The following is a 26163-nucleotide window of genomic DNA, read 5'->3' on the forward strand; positions in this document are numbered from 1 at the left end:
TATTCTGGATAAACTCAATCCATTTTCTCCATTCCATAATATAATGTTCTTGCGAGTAATCTTTCAAATAGGCCGAAATCTTCGCCATCTCTGCCAAGTCGGAAACCTTTAAAATCCACTCTTGTATAGTCGGCAGTTCCTCTTTCTTCCAATATTGACCTATCAAAAGTCTTGCTGCCGTAACTAAATTCAACATCAACTTAGAGTCCACAACTGTAGCGTCAACAATTATTCCCAACAAAAAAAATTGCGGACAAAACTTTATCCTCCGTTTAAAAATCTTCTGCATATTCCACCAGACTTTTATCCAAAAAGCCTTGACCTTTTTACATGTCCACCATATGTGAAAATATGTTGCCTCTTCATCACCACACCTCCAACATTTAGGCTGATAATTCGGATACATACTTGCAAGCTTTTTAGGATCTAGATGCCATCTATAAAACATTTTGTAAAAGTTCTCTCTTAAACTTTGAGCTTGAGTGAATTTTACATTCCTCACCCAGATCTTTTCCCACGTGTCCATTGTAATAACTTCCTGAATGTTTTGGGCCCATTTTATCATACAATCCTTAACAAGCTCTGTTTCTGAATCGATCTCTATCAATGCAAGATATATCCGTTTAATATGTGCTGGTCCTTGATTTCTAATTTGCTTTATCAAATTTTCATCAGTCGTTGCAAATCCATTTTTTTGGTCTTCTTTCCACCTGGCCTGTAACTGAATATATTGAAACCAAGTCTGAACAACCTTCTCTTCTCGCAAGAAACTATATGATTTCAAGCACCAAATATTCCTTTCCAAACTTAAAATTTCCTTGTAAGTAGTCTCATCATGTTTGAAACCAGCATGTATATTTTCTATTGCGTGTTTTGGGATTGCCCACAATGGTATCTTGCTGCTTAACTTATGTCTATACTTCTTCCAAACTCTCAGCAATGCCTGTCTTAAAATATGCATCCTAAACACAGTATCTACCTTCTTATCATACAACAAATATGCATGCCAGCCAAACAACAGATCATGGCCCTCAAGATTTAATAACCTCGATTGTGTCAAATTAATCCAATCACTTATTCCTACTAGTGCAGCAGCTTCATAATATAATTTAAAATTAGGCATTTTAAGGCCACCTCTCTCACGAGTATCCTGCATAATCTTAAGTTTAACTCGTGGCTTTTTCCCTGCCCACACAAATTTATTGATACCACGCTGCCATTCCTCCAAGTTAGAGTCTTTCTTAAGAATCGGTATCATTTGAAATAAGAATAAAAATTTGGGCAGGACATTCATTTTCACTGCTGCAATCCGTCCCAACAAAGACAATTGCAATTTTTCCCAACTCTCCAGTTCTTTTTGAATTTTCCCCCATAACTTTTCATAATTATTTTTATATAGCTTTGTATTAGAGGGCGACAAAATCACCCCCAAATATTTAACCCTTTTAACAATCTCAAATCCAGTTAATCCTTCTAGGAGAGCCTTCTGCGAAACTGTCATATTTCTAGCCAAAATTTTAGTTTTCTGTATATTTACTTTAAATCCAGAAACCTTCCCATATTGTGTTATTATCTCCATCAGGTCCACAACAGAGTTCTCTGGCTGGGTCACTGTAACAACCAGATCATCTGCAAATGCTCTCAATCTGTAATCCTGATCTCCAACTTGTATCCCCTTAATTTTTTCCGAATTCCGAATCTTAACCAATAATATCTCTAATGTTAATATAAATAACAAGGGCGATAGCGGACAGCCTTGCCTTGTGCCCTTCTCAATATTACATACTGTTGTCAAACTATTGTTAACTATAATTCGGGCAGTTTGTTTTTGGTATAATGCCCTAATCGGTTGTAAAAATTTTTCCCCAAAATCCATTTTGTCTAAAACTTTCAACAAAAATTGCCAGTTCAATTGATCAAAAGCCTTTTCAGCATCTAAAAAGATTAGCGCAGCAGAGATCTGGTTGTGCCTTTCCAAATGCCATCCACTTTTATCTCTCACCAGAATATGCCATAACTTTAAACATCTGCCATTCTTGCTGAGGAAGTAAAACAAATGTTCAGTTTTGATTCTTCTTTGTCTCTGAGGTTGGTTCCTTAATTGTAGGAAACTGTCTTTTTTTAAAATGTTATTGTTATTAAATTTTTATCCTGCCTTTTGGGCATCAGGGCTTACTTTCAAATGTACAACCTCTTTGAGGGTTACAGAATGAAGAAATTACATCCCACAAAAGGTCACCATAACTTATTTTGAACTGAGAGTATTCTGTCACCTCAGTGGTTACTTTCACTCACTACAGTTATTTTAGGCAACTGCAATCTATAGCTTAATGTGGTAATGCAAATTCCCCAGCTAATTCAAAAGAGGAAAAACTAGAAATGAGAAGCAAAAGAACATTGTTCTTTTATCTTATCTGAAAGATACCTCAAGTATAAATCTTCATTTTATTCCATATTAGTAGCACTTAAATAATAATGTTGTTTTGACATTTCAAGAGGTATAATCCTTAAACAAAACAAAGGCTGCTAGCTAATTGCTCAAGATAGTTAAATCCTTTCTTGAAAAGCGTATATACTGATTCAAATGATTTTCTGGTTAGCATCTACCAATCTAGATAAGGATGATGTAATCTAAATCTAGCCAAGAAAAGAACAAAAGAATTGGGTTTGGAGTTGAAAGAGTGAGCCTTGGAGTTTGAAAGAGACTGAGAGGCAGGGAAATTGTTATTTGCTCTAGAAATCTAAAGGAATCTTAAGATAATGCTGAGATTCCTCTCTGGGGATCTGATACAGTTCAGTGAACTTGGAACTAAAACAGCGGCCCTCAAGGTTTTGGGCCCTGCGAACTGGTTCCATGCAAAGCGTTTTTCCCGCAGACTGGAGGGGGATGGTTTCATGAGCTGCCTGCACTCATGCAAGCTGGATGCCGGTCCATGGATGGGGGTTGGGGACCCATGAACTAAAAGAAATGCTCTACTAACCAGCAGCTATGTGTAAATTTGTAAATAAGATCCAAATCTTATCAAACAATATATATCAGGGGTCCCCAACCTCTGGGTCGCGGCCTGAGACCGGGCCGTGGGCTCTTGGCCAGCGTGCCATGGAAACAGCTGGCTGGTGCGCGCACGCGTGGACGTGCATTTTCCCCACACACTCGCGCTAGCTCCTGCGGCCCTATTTGCGCAAACAGGAATGCTAGCTCAGAGTGTGTGTCTGCAGCCCATTTGCGCATGCGCCACTAGCCCAGGCAGTTTTCACGGCCTGTTTGCGCATGAACGAATGGGCCGCTAGCTGCTGTGGGGGTGCACGGCTGTTAGCCACATGCATGAACGGGGCTGCTAGTGCCATGCCAGTGTGCATGGCCCTATGCACGCACGTGCACGCACACCAATTTTGAAGCTGCTCTCCTTCCCTTTGGTCCTTGAGCCCGGAAAGGTTGGAGACCTGTGGTATATATTACACCTGAGATCTCTCTATTCAAAGTAAATTAAGATCTGGTAAAGTACTGTTTCTGAAAGTGCTAAGGAGGAATGGCTACTAGATACTGTAATAGCATATATACATGCATAAAAATATTTTGTTTTACAAGAATCGATGATTACTGGTTAAAAAAGATGTCCACCCATTGCTTGTATGAATTAGATTGAAAACTACAATATAGAGAAAATTTTAAAAAATTCATTACCTCTAATTAGTAATTAATTGTCCATTCCATTTCACAGCAGCAGAACAAACATTTCATTTTCAGATAACCCATTTCACCTTCTGAGAACTTAAAAATATTTCTTTAAGATATGAATTCTCATGTAAACAAAAGCTTCTAACTACTATACAAGTAAGGATCGATTCAAGATGTGCTTTTCAGGAGAATAACAATGAGAGATTTTTGGGCAGACCCATAAGTAAAATTCACAAAAATAAAAGTGATATCTACATTTACACACACATTAGAAATTACCTCTACATCTTGTACCCAGAATTTTTAACAGCACGTTCCACAACAGGCCAAAATCAAAGCCGTGTCTCAAACTGCTAAAGGTTACTCACAAACAACTTCAAATTACTACAAACATCAATTTGGTAAAGTATTAGAGACAGTTTGAAGTTTCATAAGTTGTTTCTTTGGCTTCACAGTGAGCAAAAATGTAGAGGACAGGGAAATCAGCAGAGGGATAAAAATGTTAAAATGGCAGGTATGACTCTACTATCAAAGCCAAACCTTCTGCCTGCCATCTTGACCTTTTTGGTAACTCAGGTAGCTCTGAGAGAAGAGATAGTTGTTGGCAGACAGCAGCGAGGTACTGAAAAATGAAACTCCACATGCCAATTGAATAGGCCAGGGGCAGGCAACCTCGGCTCTTTTATGACTCATGGACTTCAACTCCCAGAATTCCTGAGCTGACTCAGGAATTCTGGGAGTTGAAGTCCATGAGTCATAAAAGAGCCGAGGTTGCCTACCCCTGGAATAGGCAGATTTCAGAAAAGGCAGAGGTCATATACATGCAACATAAGTAATGAGGAGACCAAGAGAACGTAGGTAGAAGTTCTATATTTGTTTACTGACTATAGGGAAGATCTTTGACTGTGAAAGTTGTGCCAGAATCCTTGATTATTCTTCTGAAGAATATAAACTGAGTTTGGAGAAACAGAATGTTTTAGACTAAAAAGGGGGATGAAATAAGGATACATGCCTGTGTTTAATCTGTATTCATTGTAATCATAAAAATGATACTATAAAAATGGAAAAACTGGATGATAGGACAACTGAAATCAAAATAAGAGTCTGAAACAGTAACAGTTTTGTACATATATTGATGATACCAGATAAAAGCAAAGACAACCTAGAAATGTTTATTAAGAAAATAAAAATGAAATGTGTAAAATCTTGGTAAATATTAAAAGGATGGATGAAGTATCAACCAATATGCTTTATGAACTCAGTGTTTGTCTAAAGAAATAAAACAATTGTCTGTATTCTCAAAAACAAAAGAGGGAGAACATAGTGGAGAAATAATCATTCCAGGAAAGATAATGACAAACTTACACAAGATCATCAAAGAAAAAGATATTTCTACTATAATAAAGATTAGAACAATTAAGGCAATGTTTTTCCAGTGGCAATATATGATTGTGAAAGTGGACATTGAGAAAGAGCAAGAAAAAGTAGATAGATGCTGGGGAATGATTTTATGAATGGCATGAAGAACCAATCAATCCAACCTGAAGACTATCTGCTTCCTTAAGGTAATAATCAACATGAAGTAACCCTGAAACCTGGGTACATCATGCAAACCAATAATGGTCTTGAAAACTAGCAAGCTTGATATCTACTGATAAAGGCAGATGGAAAAAAATCAAAAAGAACACTGGCATATCTTGAAAGAATCAAGATAACTGGGGATAGACAGATGTCATAAGCATTTGTCCATATAAGTAAAGACTGGGCTTAACTCAACTTTAAAGCAAGCAAGGGGGGGGGGAATCAGTGTGACAATACTGAAGCTAGAAAAATCTTGATCACTCAATGTTAGGCATATGGTGTTAGCCTACAATGTTGGGTTGAAAATATATTAACCATAATGCTATGTCTTTAAGATGTTAATTAGCCAATGGGTGTGTAAGTGTTCTCAAGGCTATAAGAGGAAGCTAGGAACCTAGCTTCTTTCTCTCTCTGAATTCACTGATCTCTACTATTACTGTTTTTGCTCTGCTGTTGGTTTACTACTGTTGTAAACCTGAACTGTATATTGACCTCTGGACCGGTAAGAAGACTTTGTAGTTTGGATTACTCCTTGGACTGTTGCCATTGTGAATGACTTGGACTGTTTATTTTTGACTGTGCATTTTCGTTCTTAGACCACCTTAAAAGTAAACTACTTTTTGCTTTTACAACTCAGTGTACTCGTGTGTGTGACTCTTACTGCTCTCAGTACCCTTCCTTGTCTGTGCAACTCTTTGGTAGCACAAGGAGACCTCTGCACAGCAAATTCCTTAACACTCAATAGTGGTGCCTAAGAATATAGATTGTATACTAAAGATTAGATGCTGGCTCCTAAAAATGTTGCAATTTCTACAGTCAGTGCTTACTTATTATTATCCATAATAGAGTATTCTTTTCCCCGTGCCCCCAAAATCACATAATAGTAATGGCCACTTCACATATTAAAAGTGAGCATGTAAACATACATGAACTATTAATATTTACAATTATTACATGATACATGTGGCAATATTATATATTATTATTCAACATGACCATACAGGTATTCCTTGCTTTATGCAAATATAGGATCATTCAATTTACTATTTTTATCTAACAATTTGCTTCTAATGGAAAAAAAAAGTTTGCTATTGTAGTATGTGATTTGTGCCAGCACTGTCAATTTCTACCAAAGGTTTGGAAACAAAACAAGTTTCTTACTACCCAAACCTCTTTCTGCTCTCACCTATATATTTATCACAACAGGGAGTTCTCAACAACACTAACTGGGACTGGAATTTCATATGAGTACATATGGGTAGTCCTTGCTTAAGATCTTGTCATTAAATAACATTTGTTCAGTGCCATGGTCATTAAGTAAGAACCACACACTGGTAGTTTTTAAGTAATACTCTTTTCTTAATTCTTAATGCCCTTGATGCTTTCACGAGTTACTTTCAATTGTTTTAATCTATTAGACAACCTGGAGCTAGCATCTCAAAGAGAAAGATTTCTCTTCTGCTCACTTTTTCCACATCATGTATAATTTTGTTCAAGATATAGATGCTGGAAGAAGTAAAGAAGTAAAATAAAAATTCAGAAATCAGTATCATGTTGAGCTCCAAGTTACTAAATATGATATTGTGCATTTATGCAAAGGTCCCCTACCTTTTGGGCACCAGGGACCGGAGGGGACATGGTTTTGTATGTTGCCTGTATCGTGTGGATAGGCCTTTCCTTGTTTGTGCAGAACAGTTGCTGGCATGCCGCAGCCTAGTACCGTGGGAACCACTGCATTTATGGCATTTGCAGTGTTCCATAGTCAAGTGTTTTAACAATAGTTTTGCCAAGAAACAGCATTTCCAGTTTTCAGCAAAATCCTGCTTATAGCGAACCAAACGTTTGCTTAATGACTGTGCCATTTGCTTTCGACCAATGCATTCACTTAACTGCTGGAAGAAAAAAGGTCATAAAATCCTCACAACATATGACTGTAACAGGCAAGGATCTACAATGGTTCTGTGCCAAAGAATACCTGTAATTACAGTCCCTAGCTGATCAGTTTGCCTTCATGAAACTGATCTCTCCTCTTAAAATTATGTTCTTCATTTTACCTAGAAGATTATTGTCTACTATCTATCTTGATTTTTTTTAGTCATTAGACTTTCTGGCTCTTTAGAAAGCATTGTAGAGCAAGTCATGGTTAAAAGGAAGTGGAAGAGAGTGAAAAGGATTACCTCTCTTAAATATTGTCTTAACTTTCTTCTATAAAACTTAATTAAAAGGTAAAGGTAAAGGTTCTCCCGCACATGCGTGCTAGTCGTTTCCGACTCTAGGGGCTGGTGCTCATCTCCGTTTCAAAGCCGAAGAGCCAGCGCTTGTCCGAGGACGTCTCCGTGGTCATGTGGCCGGCATGACTAGACGCCAAAGGCACACGGAACGCTGTTACCTTCCCACCGTAGTGGTCTCTATTTTTCTACTTGCATTTTTACGTGCTTTCGAATTGCTAGGTTGGCAGAAGCTGGGACGAGTAACAGGCGCTCACTCTATTAGGCGGCACTCGGGATTCGACCCGCCAAACTGCTGACCTTCTGATCGACAAGCTCAGCATCCGACCTAACCCACTGAGCCACCACGTCCCTTAAACCTTCATTAAAAAATCTTAAATTAAGTTGTTTTTATTTCCTGATGCATTACAGTATATTATTAGTAAAACTCATTTAGATAACATTTCTACTGAGAGCAAATATGTAATAACTATGTAACTATGTAATAACAACTATGCCAAAACTACTAGACCAGGGGTAGGCAACCTCGGCTCGTTTATGATTCATGGACTTCAACTCCCAGAATTCCTGAGCCAGCTATGCTATGCTGGCTCAGGAATTCTGGGAGTTGAAGTCCATGAGTCATAAAAGAGCCGAGGTTGCCTACACCCCTGTACTAGACACAGGGAGAGTTTTCTCCCTCATGCCATCACACTACTGAACACCTAATTCTCACAGTACTGTCTCATGTCTATGTATATTTAACCATGTAGTATTATTATCCCTCTTATATTCTTTACTAACCCCTCTTTTTGGGATGATGATGATTAACGATGATGATTCTGTTACTTTGCATGTACACCAACAGCTTCTGCACAGGAGACCAATTCCTTGTGGGTCTAATCACACTTGACCAAATGAAGTCTTCTCTTCTCTTCTCTCCTCTCCCCTCTCCCCACTTCTCATCTGTAATCAGCTAATCCACTCTCTTATTGTTTTCATTATTCCATTATCCCAAGTAGATTTAAGGGCATAACCTATTACACTGCAGTCACAAAAATGTTAAGGAAACTGTACAGATTGCATTACAACTCAAAACAATTCTCTTTCCTTTGTCTCTCCAAAGTCTTATGCATTTTGCAAGTCTATTATTTTAATATGACTGATTTTCCTTAACTCTCCACCAAAACAAGAGCAGTTGGAGAAACAAGAGCATTTAAATTAATAGAATTACGCCCCCTTTGTTTTTATACAGTTTATGGAACAGAAACATTACAAGCAAATTGTGAATCACTGAATAGCGTGGGCAGAATTTTTTTTCACTAATATTCTTGTATAGTCCTTCTACTTTCAACCTACTCCCTTACCCCAAAAGATATTGTTTACTAATATTTGCCAATGGCTCATCCAGAAACAAACTGTCCAATAACAAATGTATCAATACAATTAGACCTCAACTTACAACCATTCCTTTACTGACCAAAGTTACAACAGCACTGAAAAAAATGACTAATGATTGTTTTTCACACTTACGACTGATGTATTATCCCCATGGGCATGCAATCAGAATTCAGACGCTTGGCAACTGGCATGTACTTATGTCAGTTGAAGAGTCCCAGGGTCATGTGATCACGTTCTGCAAACTTCTGACAAGCAAAGTCAATGAGGAAGCCAGATTCACCTAACAACTGCAATGATTCACTTAACAACTATGGCAATAAAGAGCGTAAAATGAGACAAAACTGACTTAACAGCCACCTTGCTTAGCAACCAAAATTTTGAGCTCAATTGTGGTTATAAGTTGAGGACTTCCTGTAATGTTTCCATACTATTAAATTCTTCTTTTCCTTGAGGAAACCAGGCCCTTCCATTAAAAGAACATTATACAGTATTTACATAACACTTGACCTACACTATTATTCTGAAAATCAGCTATTTTGCCAGCTAGTATCCTGATAATAAATGTATTTATTATAAAGAATATTGTTGGTCTTTCCTATAATTCTTTCTTGGCTCTTTTACTTTTTATCTTTAGTGTTCTGTTAAGGATTTAAAGGCAGCATTGAAATTTACTGACATTTTACATCTTTAGTAACTATTTATGCAAGCAAGGTTCTCTCTTCATAGAATCTGTGCATTACTGTATTTAATATTAAAGTGCTTTGGTACTTAAGGATAATCACCTTTTACAGAATTACAGTCATTATGCAAGCCAGCATAATTATAATGAGTATGATTAATGTTAGACTACTATTAGAGAGACACAGGTTTAAAACACCATACATCCATGAAAATCATTCAGTCATTTTCTTTCCACTTAATCTACCTTACTATAGCTGGATGTTTAGTTGTAAACTACTAAAAATCATTCAGATCAAATCTAATCAAATAATCAATAAGGATAGATGTCTCTGAAGAAAAATGTAAGGAACATATAAATTAAAAAGGAGGAAAATGATGCAAATCAGTAAAGTCTGCCTTTCTGTGCACATTCTCAATTGTTGCTATTTTGTTTTCAAAGTCAGTGAGGAGAACTAAGCCACTGTAAGCAAAGGCAACTATACTTTCCTGCATCAGAATCTCATTCTTTATTGCCATATGCAAGAAAAGAAAATAGGGGGAAACAGAATGACTCTGTGGTAAAGCTATTTATTTTCCATAATATGCTGACTGGGCATCAAGCTATTGAGGATTTGAGGAAGTTAATCTATTTTCCTTCTCTGTCTCTGGTTTTGCTTTCCTATTCAGTATCATAAGCAAAACCATCTGGGGACTTTTAAAGCTTCTCAGATTCAATGAGTAATTTGCATCATTCCTTTCAATCCATATTTAACCCAAGAGTTTTCATATCAGTAACATTAGCAAGTGAAAATAAAAGCAAATGTTACACAAATTCTAGGTTAACTAATGGGGCTGGCAAATCTACCTGAAGCCAGATAAATCTGAACACAGATTCCCGGAGTGTGTGTCTATGTTCAATAAGAGGTTACAGGTTTTTTCCTCAAAAGATACAAAGGGATTCCTTATTCTTGTTTTTTTATATATATATAAACTTTCCCCATGGCTTTTGGATTGCACGGAGCATTTTTCCAGTTTTATCCTCCTTATAAAGTAGATTAAACTGATGGGGTTTTTTAAAAAAAAATATTGTAATGTTTCCTGTATTTCATAAAGGAAACATTCACTTGAAATCCTTGAAGAGTCTAGTACTCTAGTTGTGAGAAGATTAAAGAAACTACCCAGGAAGATACAGTCTTTACAAAACAAAAATCAGCAACATCTCAGACTCTTCCCTGGGAGTGAAAGAAATCAGAAGATACTCAACCTTCATCGGCTGTGTGTAAATATCACACAAGAGGCACACAAAGGAATATTTTAATCCACCTTCATTCATGTACAATATAATACAGTGAGAAAATATCGCTCAAGACGGATAACTAAAGGAGTCAATCCAGTTTTGGTCACCACGATGTAAAAAAGATGTCGAGACTCTAGAAAGGGTACAGAGAAGAGCAACAAAGATGATTAGGGGGCTGGAGGCTAAAACATATAGGGAATGGTTGCTGGAATTGGGTATGTGTAGTTTAATTGTAGTTTAATTGTTACTCGCCCCAGCTTCTGCCAACCTAGCAGTTCGAAAGCACGTCAAAATGCAAGTAGAAAAATAGGGACCACTACGGTGGGAAGGTAACAGCGTTCCGTGCGCCTTTGGCGTCTAGTCATGCCGGCCACATGACCACGGAGACGTCCTCGGACAAGCGCTGGCTCTTCGGCTTTGAAACGGAGATGAGCACCGGCCCCTAGAGTCGGAAACGACTAGCACGCATGTGCGGGGGAACCTTTACCTTTACCTTTTAGTTTAATGAAGAGAAGGGTGAGGGGTGACATAGCAGTGTTCCAATATCTCAGGGGCTGCCACAAAGAAGAGGGAGTCAAGCTATTCTCCAAAGCACCTGAAAGCAGGACAAGAAGCAACGGATGGAAACTAGTCAAGGAGAGAAGCAACCTAGAACTAAGGAGAAACTTCCTGACAATTAGAACAATTAACCAGTGGAACAACCTGCCTCCAGAGGTGGTGAATGCTCCACCACTGGAGGTTTTTAAGAAGAGACTGGACAGCCATTTGCCTGAAATGGTATAATAAGGTTTCCTGCCTGAGTGGGGGGTTGGACTAGATGACCTCCAAGGTCCCTTCCAACTTTATTATTATTAATATTAATAATAATAATAATAATAATAATAATAATAATAATAATAATAATAATAATAATAATAATAATATCCAAACAGCTGGATAGGGAAAAGGGCAGAAGAGACGTCAAAGGAGAAGGGACAAACTGATCGCAGAGAAGGTGATCAAATATCAAACCAGAGAAAAATAAACAAGCGCCGGAAAGGGGTGTGTTGGGGGGGGGGAGTGACTAAGGAAATCCCTTCGGAGGGTCACGGGGAAGGGGGCTTCGCGAACCTGTCCTCCGCTTTTACGACTTCAGTTGCCGCAGAGCCGCTTCCAACGGGGGCCGGCTCTCCCTCCGCTGCGCAGCCGGCCCGACCTTCCAGCCCGGCGCCCGCCTGGCTTCTGCCCTCGGCGCCCCTCGAGCATCACCCTAGAGGGGGAACCCCCCCCTCCCCGGGCCATCTTTACCTGGACAGGTGCTTCAGAATCTGCTTCTTGATGAGACCAGCCATGCTGGGCCAGAGACAGAAGGCGGGTTCTCTATCGCCCCGAGTGCCCCGTCATTCCCTTCGTAGATGACCGCGGTTCTTGCAGCTCCCGCCGCGGACGCCGGCAGCTCCAGCCATCCTCCGTCCCCCTCCTCCCCACCGCCCCCTCCAGTAGACTCCGCCAGAATCCCGGCCACCACCGCGGCGAAGCCCGGCAAAGCTACTCGGGCCCCCGCCCTCTGGAGAGAGAGAGAGAGAGAGAGAGAGAGAGAGAGAAAGAGAGAGAGAGAGACGGGATGAACCGGGCGGTGTGGCAGCGCCCTCTATTGGCTCACAGGGCTAGTAGCAGCCTCAGCAACCTCTCTGTTTCTTTGGTTGCCAGCGTAGCGGCTCAGGCGCAAAAGTTCCCGGGGCTCTTCCTGATTCGTATGGATGAGCAGTCGCTTGTTCTCATCGGGCTGCTTTTTAAGAAATACGGTAGCTCTTCAGCTCCGGGAATTTTGAACAGCTCGAAAGAAAGAACTGCGTCCTACATTTTAAAGGAGATTTGGTGTGTGTTCATTCATACAAATGCCAAGCCATGATTTATCTCGTTATGGAAAGCTGAGTAAGTCGTCGTCTGAGTTCGCCTAAGTTTCTAACCGTTAAAACAAGAGTTGACAAGTCACATTGGCAGAACCACAGACAAGCAAATCCTATTTATGTGACATATTCAGTCTCCTTCTAGGTAAGCTGGAAAAATGTAGGATGGATGATCCCACTGCTAGATAGATTTGTTGACAACTATATCCCACGTGTTGTCCTTAATGCAGGGGTCTTCAAACTTGGCCCTTTTATGACTTGTGGACTTCAACTCCCAGAGTTCCTCAGCCAGCAAAGCTGGCTGAGGAATTCTGGGAGTTGAAGTCCACAAGTCATAAAAGGGCCAAGTTTGAAGACCCCTGTCTTTAATGGGTCTATGTCCACATGGAGGGGAGCATGCAGTGAGTGTGTCGGGGTTCTGCTTGGGCCTAACGCTCCTCAACATCTTCATAAGTTAGATGAGGGAATAGAAGGGGTGTTCATAAACTTTGTGAATGTCCATAAAGCTAGGGCTGATTGCTAGCCTTGGTGGAACAGTGAGCTAATGCCTCCTTAAGTAACACCAGCTGCCTGCAATTAGTGCAGGTTCGCATCCCACCAGGCTCAAGGTTGACTCAGCCTTCCATCCTTCTGAGGTAGGTAAAATGAGGACCCAGATTGTTGGGGGCAATAAGCTGACTTTGTAATAATGCCGCTTGGGGTTTGTGTGAAAGCCCTAATAAGCAGGCATATACATAGAATGAAGGCTACTGCTAAGCTTGTAAGCCGCCCTGAGTCTTCGGAGAAGGGCGGGATATAAATGGAATTAAAATAAAATAAAATAAAAAATAACACCCCAGAAAAGAACCTGATAATTGAAGAAGGACTTTACAGTCATGAATATTGGGACCTATCCAACCAAATGTTCAGTGTTGAGAAAAGTAATGTTCTGTTCTTTGGCAGGAAAAAAACAGATACACAGGTACACGTCAGGCTTCGCAGTAATACTTAGAAGAAGGAACTGGAAGTTTTGGTAAACCACAGATTAAGCATAATTGTGCTGCAATTGCCAAAATACAGTTTGGGACTATAGCAACAGAGATATATGCTGCACTGGTCCAACTGTACAGTACCTGGAATACTGTGTCCAGTTCTGATTGCCACAATACAAAAAGGACACTAAGGGACTGAAAAGAGTGGAGAGAAGAGCAATGACTACAATAAAAGACTTGGAGGCTAAATCCTACAAACAATAGTTAAAGGAACTTGGCATGTTCAGCTTATGGAAGAGAAGGCTATAGGGAGACATGATAACATTCCTCCAATACATGAAGGGATATCCGACTGGAGAATATGGATTTAGTCTCCAGAGCATTTAAGGATAAGAAAAGAAATGAGTGGAAGCTTTATAGAGAGAACTCCAAACCTCAGAGGAATTCCCTGTGAGAGTTATTAAGCAGTGGGAGAGCCTTATGGAAGTCTCCTAAGCCAGATATTACTGGTACTTCCTCAAATCTTGTCAACTAGAATTGTCCTTCTTAAAAATCCATTACCCACTTGCACCACGTGTTCAAGTATGTGAGTTTGTTGTGCTCATCTTTACTTCAAAAGAGCAGTTATTCTTTAGGGCTGTGGTGGTGAACCTATGGCACACGTGCCACAGATGGCACACAGAGCACTCTCTGTGGGCACCCGCGCTGTCACCCCAGTCCTACGCCTTCAGCTGGGTTTCTTAAAATCTTTTCACTTTAGGCCTCCACTGCTGTGTGCAAAAAAAAGGTTCAATCACTCAATCAATTTCAACTTCTCGCGCGGAAAAAAAAAAGTCTCGTAAAGTTGGAATTGATTGATTGAATTTTTTAGTCCCACCCAATCTGCCGTTACCACTGCAGCCATGCCCACCCAATGGGCCATGCCCACCCAGCAGCCACCTGGCACCCAATGATACATAAGTGGGTTTGGGGTTGCAGTTTGGGCACTTGGTCTCTAAAAGGATCGCCATCACTGCTTTAGGGTATTCAATGCAGTTTATTGGTTTTTGTTTCTTATTAACCCCTCCTGGATTAATATTTAGAAGACAGCTATTGTCTTGCTCTTTGTCTAGTGTCCAGCTTTATTCTGGTCTTTAATAATTACATGAAATATATAAATATATTACTTTCATAGATATATCTTTATATATGCCATAATTTTGTGTAAATTTGGCTTTGCCTTCCTTCCCAGGATTAATGCCCTTTTTATTTCTCTTGCACACCATAGGTTCTTTCTTTAATCTTGAACTAAACAAAACAAAACCTTCTTTGCACTTCATCCATCCATCCATCCATGAATCAATTCATGTGGTTATAATTACTCCAAAGGATCTGAAGGCAGGACAAGAAGCAATGGATAGAAACTAATCAAGGAGAGAAACAATCTAGAACTAAGGAGAAATTTCCTGACTGTTAGAGGAATTAATCAGTAGAACAACTTGTCTCCAGAAGATGTGACTGCTCCAACACTGGAATTTTTTAAGAAGAGGTTGGACAACCATTTGTCTGCCTGAGCAGGGAGTTGGACTAGAAAATCTCTAAGGTCCCTTCCAACCCTGTTATTCTGTTAATACTGGTTATTAATTTTTTGGTTTTAATTTCAACATTTCATATTTTTCACATTCTATTTTTATATTAATAACCAACCTTTTAATAATTATTATTACCTAACAAGACTGGTTTATCTCTATATTTCAGATTATTAGAATGTTGACTCCTGTTTTAATTCCAGCTATTATCTTTTTCAATTCTGCTATTCTTATAAAATATTCACTGTATTAAATGGGTATGCATCCTTGTTATTCCCTTTCCTATTCTCCACCACCATGTTCCTTCCAATTCTGGTTTTACAATAGTTTCTTATTCATTGTAAAGTTTTTTTCAGAAGAATAATTTTATGTTCTAGCATACCTATTACATATTTGACAGGATTTACATAATCAATTATCAGAGATCTGTATTGCCAATCTCTCATTATTCATTGTATATTAACTATCTTCAGTTTATCATGCCTCCCCATCACCAATTTCACATTTCCATTAATTTATACATTTCAAGTTTCAAATACATTTGTTCTTGTAAAATAAGAATATGGTGCTGGAGAAGACTCCTGCCAGTCCCTTGGACTGCAAGGCGATCAAACCGGTCAGTCCTAGAGGAGATCAACCCTGACTGCTCTTTAGAAGGCCAGATCCTGAAGCTAAAACTCAAATACTTTGGCCACCTAGTGAGAAGGAAGGACTCACTGGAGAAGAGCCTAATGCTGGGAAAGATTGAGGGCAATAGAAGAAGGGGACGACATGAGGTGGCTGGATGGAGTCACTGAAGCAGTAGGTGTGAGCTTAAATGGACTCCAGAAGATGGTAGAGGACAGGAAGGGCTGGAGGAATGTTGTCCATAGGGTCGCGATGGGTCGGACATGACTTCGCAGCTAACAACAACAAATGATAGTAATTGAGACCAAAATTTCTGTCAATAAGCAATGTGGTTGTAAAGCACATCAACACATGACCATCTTGCTTAGCAACGACAATCCCATCACTCCCCACTGCTCCAAAGTCCCAAAGGAGAAAGTTTATGAAGGGCTTCCTCTAAATTATATTTATGTGGTTGCTCATGCTGATATACAATACAATGATATACTCCACTGATATACAATTTAAAGCACACTCTGTATGTTTTCAAGTTGTTTAATTTTAACAGTGCATCAGTGTATATTTTTATCTCGAAGTACAAAAATTTTCTGTGAAACTGGAAAAGGAAAGCATAAGTTACCGAAATATTTACTACCAAGAACCCATATAGAATACTGATTATCAACTGTCATTCCACCTAGTGCAGGGGTAGGCAACCTCGGCTCTTTTATGACTCATGGACTTCAACTCCCAGAATTTCTGAGCCAACTACTGAATGCTGGGAGTTGAAGTCCATGAGTCATAAAAGAGCCGAGGTTGCCTACCCCTGACCTAGTGTAACAACTATCAAGATGCAACAAGATGCAAAATCACTTGCATCTCAAATTGTGCAAACTATTCTCTGGCATGATGACTAAAGATTAGAAAGTTTAATTTAGTCTCCATTTTTTTCTATCCCACCCACAACTAGGGATAGTATCACAGAAGTATTCCAAACATTGCATGGAAGGAAGCTTTCAAAACAGATTGTTGTAGAACAGTCATCAGAATGGTTCGGTCTAGGGTGAAGAGAATGCCCTAGACCTCATCAGTTTAGAGTGATAAAAGCACGCTAAGGATGAGAGCAAGTTCGGAATTGTTAATAATCGAATTCACGTGTAGATTTGAAAGGTGGTGGAAGGGACCACCACAATGAGCAATGTCACTTTTGAGAAGAAACATACAACCATAAATTATTACTATTTTAATGGAATCATCATAGTTTCAGCCCACAACACATGAGAAACCAATTATCAATATTTTATTTGACAACAAACATGAAAAATTATTTGGGAAATGCTACAAAGCCTTTGTCCAATATTTATGGTTTTTTCTCCCAGGCTTTTTCTTCTTCCCCCAATTTTAGATTGCAAATTTAAAAAATTGTTGACAATTTGGGCAATGCAACTTCCACAGCTTATCAGAAAGGCATACATCTTAAAAAAGGGAGCAAAATGTCCAATTCCACTTTATCTGTCTGGGCGAGCCATTCCTGGTCTGGCTGGTACCATCATGGGCCTGGATGGAGGTCTCATCATTGGTGGTCCTGGCATCATTGGCATATGTCCTCCCATAGGCGGCCTCATTCCTGGAGCTATAAAAGTGAAGAAAATAACAACATAAAGGAACGTACCACTAATTTATAGACCAATATGTCATTTTCTATGTTTTCTTTAAATTTTCCAACACAAAAACAAATTTCAAGAAAATTTTGTGAGTCGTTTCCGAGATCTTATAAATCTTTGCAGAAGCAACACATTGTTTCATATTCTTGCATAAGGAAGAATGCTATTCCCCTCGGTCTGTGGCCGCTTGTATTGTATTTTGCACTATTCTTAAGGCATTTAAGAGATTTTTTTCAGTGCAAATATAAAGAACTTCACAGGGAAGAAGGCAGTAAGAAAGCAATGTTCTACGAATGCAAGTCTTTTTGACCGAGAAGATATATGGGCCCAAAATATATTACACATTTATTTAACTCATGGTAATATTCTTTACAGAGGGACGCGGTGGCTCAGTGGGTTAGGACGCTGAGCTTGTCGATCAGAAGGTCGGCAGTTTGGCGGGTCGAATCCCGAGTGCTGCGTAGCAGAGTGACCGCCTGTTACTCATCCCAGCTTCTGCCCACCTAGCAGTTCGAAAGCACGTAAAAATGCAAGTAGAAAAACAGGGACCACTACAGTGGGAAGGTAACAGCGTTCTGTGCGCCTTTGGCGTCTAGTCATGACCACAGAGACGTCCTCGGACAAGCGCTGGCTCTTCGGATTTGAAACGGAGATGAGCACCGGCTCCTAGAGTCGGAAACGACTAGCATGCATGTGCAGGGGAACCTTTACCTTTTAATATTCTTTACAAAAAGCAGGCTCTAGATTGGATGTCTTCCATAATCCTGATAATGCTCTCAACTCCCAGAATTGCAGTTTGCCACACCCGTGCAACCACCATATACTGTAGGGGGCTACAATACAATAGGCTACAAGGCTACAGTAAAGCAAGTTATCACAGATGCCTGAATTTTTCTCCTCCCTTCTGTATCGGCAATGGAATGAGAGATAGAAAAAGGATAGCTCTACAGTACTACTATATGTATTCGTAAATGTGGCATATGGCTTTTATGGCCAGGTTGGGTGCTGCTGCACTGGTGTGATTTAGCAGAAAAAAATAAATGGGGAGAAGCAGCTGTGTTGCCATGAAAGCAGAAAAGCTGCCCTGGCTGCTAGCCAGGACTGTTGTGGGTCAGACGGAGGCAGAATTCTCACTGGCTAAATCTAATATACAACTGTTGGTGTTCTAAAGCCCAAGAGGGAAGTTCATCTCCTTGGTTACTTGGGGAAAATGCTGCTAGTTTGAGAGGACATTGCCACATCTGAGCCTATATCATTCCAATGTTACCGGGGCAGGAAGTTCTTTTGGGGTAATTGTACAGGAAATTGGTGTCTGGAGAGAGACAATGCTGTGAGTGTGCTGCGCTGTTGCAGTGAGCAGCTGCCATGTTCTAGCTTCAGAGGGAGGAGAAGGGTGAAGACATCAGCTGGAAGCTCCCCCCGGGAGAAGCAAAGAACTAAAACAAAAGATGTGCCTCACCCCAAACCCAGTAAGAGAGTCTTGCAAGTCTGAACGTGCTCCTCCTTCGTCTTTTATCTTCAGATGAATTGGGGGCAGGGGGGGACTCTCTAAAGGTTTCGCAAATCTTTTTTCTTGATATGGTCTCAAACCACGCTTATCTGATTGTTTGCCTGATAGCGGGACTTCCCTTTGTTCATCAAGGTCATCCTAGCTTTCTATATGGCAGAGGGAGATGACTACAAGGAGATTCCTGGGAAGCCTGAGACCCGGAAAAGATAGGCCGAAGGCCCACAGGGAGGTACATATTTCAATATAAACATAAAGAAGGCTGTGGAAGCATTGAGAAAGATTTTAAGCTCAGAAATTTAATCTTTCAATTCCCTTATCACTCTCCCTGAAAAGGGAGGGGGAAAAGGAGCGAGTTAATAGGTAAGTAACTGAACTGATAGCAAATAGTAGCTCTGGAAAAGAATAAAGTGAAAGAGGGAAGAAGAGACTTTGGGAAGTTTGGACAAACTACTGTAAATTTTTCTGCTTCACCCCCCCCCCGCAATATAATGCAAAGCAATTGTTCTGCTTAAAATCTGCTATAAAAGTACCATCAGTCGTGTTGTGGCAGAAAACCTTATAATTTCAAATTGCTAATTTTCTTTTTTCAACATTAAAAATAAGACACTTTGTATTTTATTAATTATCGTTAAGGCTTCACCAAATTCCACCAAGAGATTTCAGAGTTTTAGAGTTCACGATGAACTCTAACTTACTTATTTAAAAAAGCAAAAGCAAAAGGAGAGGTAATGGAGTACATATATCTGACTACAATTGTAATGCCCAAATTATGGCTTGACTAGTGCACTGCAATTATTAAAGTATTATGATCCTTAAAGTCAAAGATAGAGCAAGTACTCCACTACTCTCTTCGAGGGGAGGCATGGCAAACTGAAAATGGCTCTGTGAAAATATAGCTGATGACTGTGGCAAAGACCCAGGAATCAGTGTGTAAACTGGTTCTTTAGAATTTCTCTGGATGAGAGGAGGATAAAAGATCATCCACATGTGCTTCAGATGGCTGCTCAACGCAAGACCACAGGACAGTGGTTTTCTACAGGTTTGGAGATGATGGGATCAGTCCTATCTTGCTCACAACCATGACAGACTTTTAAATGGCACTAACCACAAAGCTCACGTTTCTAATCACTTTCAGAAATTGTTCATTAACTACTTTTAAATTATTATAGACCTTCGGAACAAGTTGGAAAATGCTGGGTAAGTCTGCCTTTAATCTTGAATGAAAGAAAATTTTCATCATAAGCCTAAGAATTTAAAGAATCTGAAATAAACAGCAAAAACCTAATTATTTTGACATTATAAATGGACTAAGGGTCCAGATAAAATTGGAGTATTGAAACTATTACAAAAGATATTGGAATTAATTACAGTATAAAGAATAAATAACTTTTCATGGGAAATAAGATTCTGTTTTGATTTTTACAAAATGTAATGATAGACAATTTCAAAAACTGGACACTAGAAGAAAAAATTACAATCCTATGATATAAAGCATTATAACAAAAATACTGAAGATTTTTGAAAAATGGTATCAGGAAATAGTAGCCACAATATCAACAATGTCAATAGCGATGTCTGTTTCTATGGATAGACTATGCTCAAAAGATGTTATTGGAGCAATGACAGAAAAAATGTTATCTGGCATTGAAAGGGTAGCAAAAACAGATTTATAACTGACAGACCAAGAAAATAAGTTAGAAGAGGATGTTTCATTGGATCTACTAGCTGAGATTTTAAAATTTAAAAGGGAAATATAAACTACAAACTAACAGTGGCCAGGATCATTTTTCCTATTGGATTTACAAGAGGTTTGTTAAAGCCTTGAAGAATTCTGATCTATGGGACAAAGAAATAGAGAAATCAAATCCATAGTACACCATATCTGAATGAACTAAAGATTAAAACTATTAGAAAGAAAGGAATACAAATATGATTTATTTGGGGGGGGAATTAAAACAAGTTATCTTGTTCTAGCAACCCCTTATGAACTTTCCTGACACAAAGACTGAAAAAATGATGTTTTATGGATTTGTTTATAGGAAGAAAAAGATACAGGATGGAAAGATAAAATCTGTAACCTTACAGGGAGAACCTACTCTAATTTGTTTACTTGTTGTGATAAAGGGCACAAGTTGCTTCTTTACATATTTCTTTTCTTTTTCTTTATTATCTTCTTACTTTCATCTCTTTTTTTGTACTTTTTACTTTTCTATTTTATTCTCTTTAAGTTTACTTTACATTGTACTTTTATAAACAAAATTCTTAACAAAAATTACATGCACACAGTACCCAGTTACTCCACTACAACTGCCTCAAGTGGTTTTTCTATATTCTCTATTTTGATATTAGTAATCTACCCTAACTGTTCTGAAATAAAGCAAATTCTTCTAAAACTTTTATTGCATATTTTCTTGGAAGGCCTGTCAATAACCTAAACAAGAATATGAAAGAACAAGAAGAAAAATTCCAAACTCTTCAGAATAAAAAAATATATTACAAAAATGTGTCTTGTCCTTTTTAGAGTCACACCCAATCATTGAAATACAGCAAAGCAAGGTTAGGGAGAAGGAAGGAAGGAAGGAAGGAAGGAAGGAAGGAAGGAAGGAAGGAAGGAAGGAAGGAAGGAAGGAAGGAAGGAAGGAAGGAAGGAAGGAAGGGACTATATTTCCTTCCTTCTGTAAACCTACATAAATTATATCACAATTTGATCAGTGAGAGAAGCTAGCAAAGTAACTCCAAAGTAAATAGGTCTGAAAATAACTATTCTAGAAAAGAAATATTGGGAGTTTCCCTGTGCAGTAATGATAAGAGCTAATCTTTATTCCTAAACTTTCTAGGTCATCCTTCTGCAATGGTACTGGCACAGTCCTCCGCTTTTTTCATGGAAATTTCTTGTGGCAACTCACAATATTCCACTTCTAAAGATTTTTCCTTGCTATGGCACAGTCCAAATCTTGATCCTTGATAGATGTCACTAGTCATATTTTAATATGCAGATTTTCTGTTCCAGAAAAAGGCTGCAATGTACAGCAACTGGTCCTTTGTCTTAAGACTGGAAAGAAGTAAGCATTTATTCAACCCATGACCTACCAGGTCCAACTGGCATCATTCCTGGAGGAGGTGGTCCCATCATTGGCATCATTGGTGGCCCGCCCATATGGGGTGCTGGCATCATACCAGGCCGTGGAGGACCAGCTAAAGTACAGCAAAAAAACACATATGTCAATCAGTCTTGTATGTACATCAATTCAGTGTCTCAGAAATTGTAGAAAACATTTTAGTTGTGTACAAATAGCAAGCGTCTATTGGATCATAACTTATTAGGAACAGTAGCAATATTTTTTTTAAAAATGAATAACTAATATTACATAAAATAGCATAGTATACTCTCTTAAGATTTTCATATAATAGATTTATCAGAAATAGAGTAACAACATTTATACATACGGATATTAGGTGGTGGCGGTATCATTGCTCCCCCAGGAGGTGGAGCAGAGAATGGGGTAGGTGGGATTTTGCCTTGCTGAAATGCTGCCGCTGTATTTATGGGGAAAAGGGAGAAGATATAAATATGAATTAACAGACTTCTGGAAAAATATTTTTCCAATTATAGTACAACATATATAGTGCAATTCTGTAAAATTTCAAATAATCCACCCTATTAAGGTATATAATTGTCTGAATTTATTTCCAGACAAGTGAAAATATTTAATTGCAAAAGCAAATTCTATCAATTTCATCCATTTTAAGGGATATTTTCAAACTAAAAAAAAATAAGAGATTATCACATCACGCACAAACACTTTTTCCATTCTTCGACTTTTTCCACAATTTGCATGTTGATACAAATTCTATGAGAATTATTCCCAGCTAAATCTGAAATCCTAAATATATTTACTGGCAAGTTGCAGTGAACACATTAGAATCAACTTCCATTAAAAATATTCATGAAGAAACTGAAAGCAGTGAGTGAATAAAATAGTTGCTTTTGAAAACCAAATCAATATACTGTGTTCAGAAAATTTTAAATTAAAGAGAATAATTTTCTAAATATTTTAAAAAAAACAAAACCAAATAATCGTATCAGTTCAGTACAAAGAATATTGAATATTTCTTATGAAATACTGACTATATCAAGGGTTTGCTTTTAGGAATTTAGAATATGCATTCAGTATTTTTCCACTAAAATAGAGCAGTTATTTCTACATAGCACGGCCTATAAGCTTTTAGAATCCCTGTTTCTAATACAGGATGCTGAGGAAGACATGGATTTTCTGGAGACTCTAATCACAAGGTAAAGAAAGCATGTAGAACATGGCGGCTGAAATCCTTTCCAAGCCCTGAATGTTCTGGATTATGTGACCAGTAAGGAGAGGATCTAATGCAGGAGGTGGCAAGAATCCTTTTACCATGGGAATGCAATGACAGTCCATTGGAGTTGGGTGGCTAATAAAGGTTAAATAAATACATTTATTTCTCAGCAGTCCTCAGCTAGATCCAGCCTATTTTTGAAGCTTAGATTTCTTTTTCCAGTTCTCCCCAGCACTTCATTTGGTCCTATTCTTTATAGACCAAATTTATGTCTGCCATGCATTGTCCACCAGTTTATGGATGGTTATTCTGCTGTCAAACACAATCCTAAACAGCTTTACATAATTTCATTTCAACATTTTATGAGAATAGAACAAAACAGTGTCTGTACTTCGTGGCAGAATTTTGGGGCTGATAAATACAAAACAATACTTGAATAAAACGTACTTGTTTTATCTATCAGGCTCTGTGCTTGTTCTTCCATCCATTTTTGATAGTAATCTTTCACATTTTCCTTATGTTTCCTGCCACTGCAATGGGTTTTCCTCACAGACGGCTGGAAGAAAAGAACATCCTATTACTTTCCTGGTACTCATTATACAAACTCAAGATTTATCTCCAATGCATATTTCTGGTCACAAAAATTGCTTCCCAATAAATTCTCATAGCCTTTAAAATTTGCATTTATGTTACACTAGTTCATTTCTCTCTCATTGCTTTCATTATAACTGCAATTAAACACATAATTAAATGGGTGCAGGAGTATCTAAACACATTCCTTTTCATCACTTCTTTGCACTTCTTTACACTTGCCTACAGAAATATTAAATAATCAGTTTTAAACTCCAATTCTTAACTAAGAAACATAATCAGAACTAATAATTAAATGGAAAAATATTTTAAATTTCTGATCATAACACAATGAAAATTTCTACTTACAGAGTCATGGGTGAGATAAGTGTCACAGTAATCACAATAAAACCTGAAAGGCAAAACAAATATTCATAGGAAGTAAAAATAATTGCTACTAGCTTCTTTAACACGTGTTAAGAAATCTTTAATATATTTTAGTAAGCCAACTAATTTATTTCTTTGCTTTTATAGTAAAAGCAAATTTTCTTCAAAAATCTTAAATGTTCAGTTGTATTTACTTCAAATGTGTTAGCATAGCTATATCTATATGTATAAAGCAGTTCCAACAACACTCTGTAAGTTTCACTGTCCTAGTGATAAAATTAGGAGAAAAAAAATATGCCTCACGTTTGTACAGATAGTCCTCGACTTCTGACAATTGAGCCAAATTTTTGTTGTTAAGTGAGGCATTTCTTGAGTTTTGCCTTTTTATGACCTTTTTCCTTTCAATTGTTAAGTAAGTTACTGCAGCTGATGAGTTAGTAACCTTGTTGTTAAGCAAATCTGACTTCCCCATTGATTTTGCTTGTCAGAAGGTAGCAAAAGGGGGATCACATGACCAGAGAACACAGCATCAGTCATAAATATGAACCAGTTACCAAGCATCTGAATTTTGATCACATGGGGATGCCGCAAATGTCATAACTGTGAAAAACTGTCATAAGTCACTTTACACTGTCATAAGTGCCATTGTAACTTTGAAAGGTCATTAAATGAATTGCTGTAAGTTGAGAACTACCTGTATAAATGACCACACAATAAAATGTATCAGATAGGATCAGCAGTTTTAACAGCCAGGATCTAGCAATCTTAGACCCAACTCCTGATTCTGGAAACATCAATCATACACAATTGACTTCATCAAATAGCCAAAATGGAAAGAGGCAGCTGTTAGTACCTAACGCACTTGGCAGTCAAGGAAATTTATTTTCCCTGGAAATGTGTGTCCAAAAAGCGAGAGAGAGGCAGGGAGAAACTTCAAGTGCAAATACTGGAGGAAAAACTAAAGCGATGTTCAAATAGAAATGAATTTTCGCCAAGCAATAAGAGACACTGCTCGTATTACAGAATCTTCTTCTCGCTCCTTTTTCAGAATACACATTTTCCCGACCACCCGTCCTGCATTTTCATCCCTAATCTACCCAGTTCACTCACTTCGGCATGTTGACTCCAGGCGATGCGGTTCCGATTCCCGCAAACGCTTATAGGAAATGACGTTTTTGTTGTGCGACTTGGCTTAACATACATAAACCGCACTTCCGGTATCGGTAAGACTCTGTTGGCTTGTACAAGAGTTTCCTCTGTGGCAAAAACAGCGATTATAACAATCGTTGTACCTAAATGATATATGTGACGTTTGATAGATTGCTGAGGTTTCTGCTTCGTACTCCTTTTTCATTCCTCCTTTCCTAAATGTTTGGAAGTTCAATTTTCTTCGTTCCCAGTCAGTAATTGGGGATCGTGTGAGAATTTATAGCTCAAATCATTTTGGAGCACAGCTGGTTATAGTTCACACTTAAGTATAAAGGAATGAGGCGGGGAGGGATTATCGAGGAAAGAACTAGGGGTTTTTGATATTGAGAAGTTGTATCAGATCGGCTGTTCAGAGATCAAATCAATTTTGACCCTGTCACTTGGTCATGTAAATATTTTCCTAATTATTGAACCAACAGCTCTTGCTCTTTTCTTTTTTGCCAACCACTATTGTTTAAAAGTTTTTGCTTATGATAGATTGGTGCAATATCCTGGTTGTGATTACAGTGTGGGAACATAAATTTGCATATGCAACTGTAAACTGCTGGATGATGATCTTAACTGCAATCCATATGGTGGGTAAAAGTGTGAAACTGCTGAAATAAGCAGATGCAATCACTGGTGTGCAAAACTGGCAGATAAAAAAGGAACAA

General features: G+C 38.4%; 2 protein-coding genes across 4 annotated transcripts in view; both read right to left on the bottom strand.

The window, feature by feature from the left end:
- BLTP3A (bridge-like lipid transfer protein family member 3A) overlaps positions 1-12325 on the bottom strand; it is a 58647-nt gene extending 46322 nt beyond the window's left edge. For all 3 annotated transcript variants that reach the window (XR_014026015.1, XM_081324510.1, XM_081324509.1), the window contains exon 1: positions 12113-12325. Coding sequence is in view for 2 of the 3 variants with exons in the window: in XM_081324510.1 (XP_081180636.1) it covers positions 12113-12156 (44 nt within the window). In the remaining variant the exon portion in view is untranslated. The remainder of the gene's footprint in view (positions 1-12112) is intronic.
- Positions 12326-17142: 4817 nt separating this feature from the next.
- On the bottom strand, positions 17143-25786 carry SNRPC (small nuclear ribonucleoprotein polypeptide C). The gene is made up of 6 exons (XM_081324522.1): positions 25412-25786; positions 24284-24326; positions 23792-23900; positions 22481-22570; positions 22124-22228; positions 17143-17492 (listed from the first exon to the last, which is right to left on the bottom strand). The coding sequence occupies exons 1-6, from the start codon at positions 25417-25419 to the stop codon at positions 17368-17370; spliced, it is 480 nt and encodes a 159-aa protein (XP_081180648.1). The 5' UTR covers positions 25420-25786; the 3' UTR covers positions 17143-17367.
- Positions 25787-26163: the final 377 nt, after the last annotated feature.

This window comes from Vipera berus (assembly GCF_964194415.1).
Source record: "Vipera berus genome assembly, chromosome: 3".
NCBI classification, from domain to species: domain Eukaryota; kingdom Metazoa; phylum Chordata; class Lepidosauria; order Squamata; family Viperidae; genus Vipera; species Vipera berus.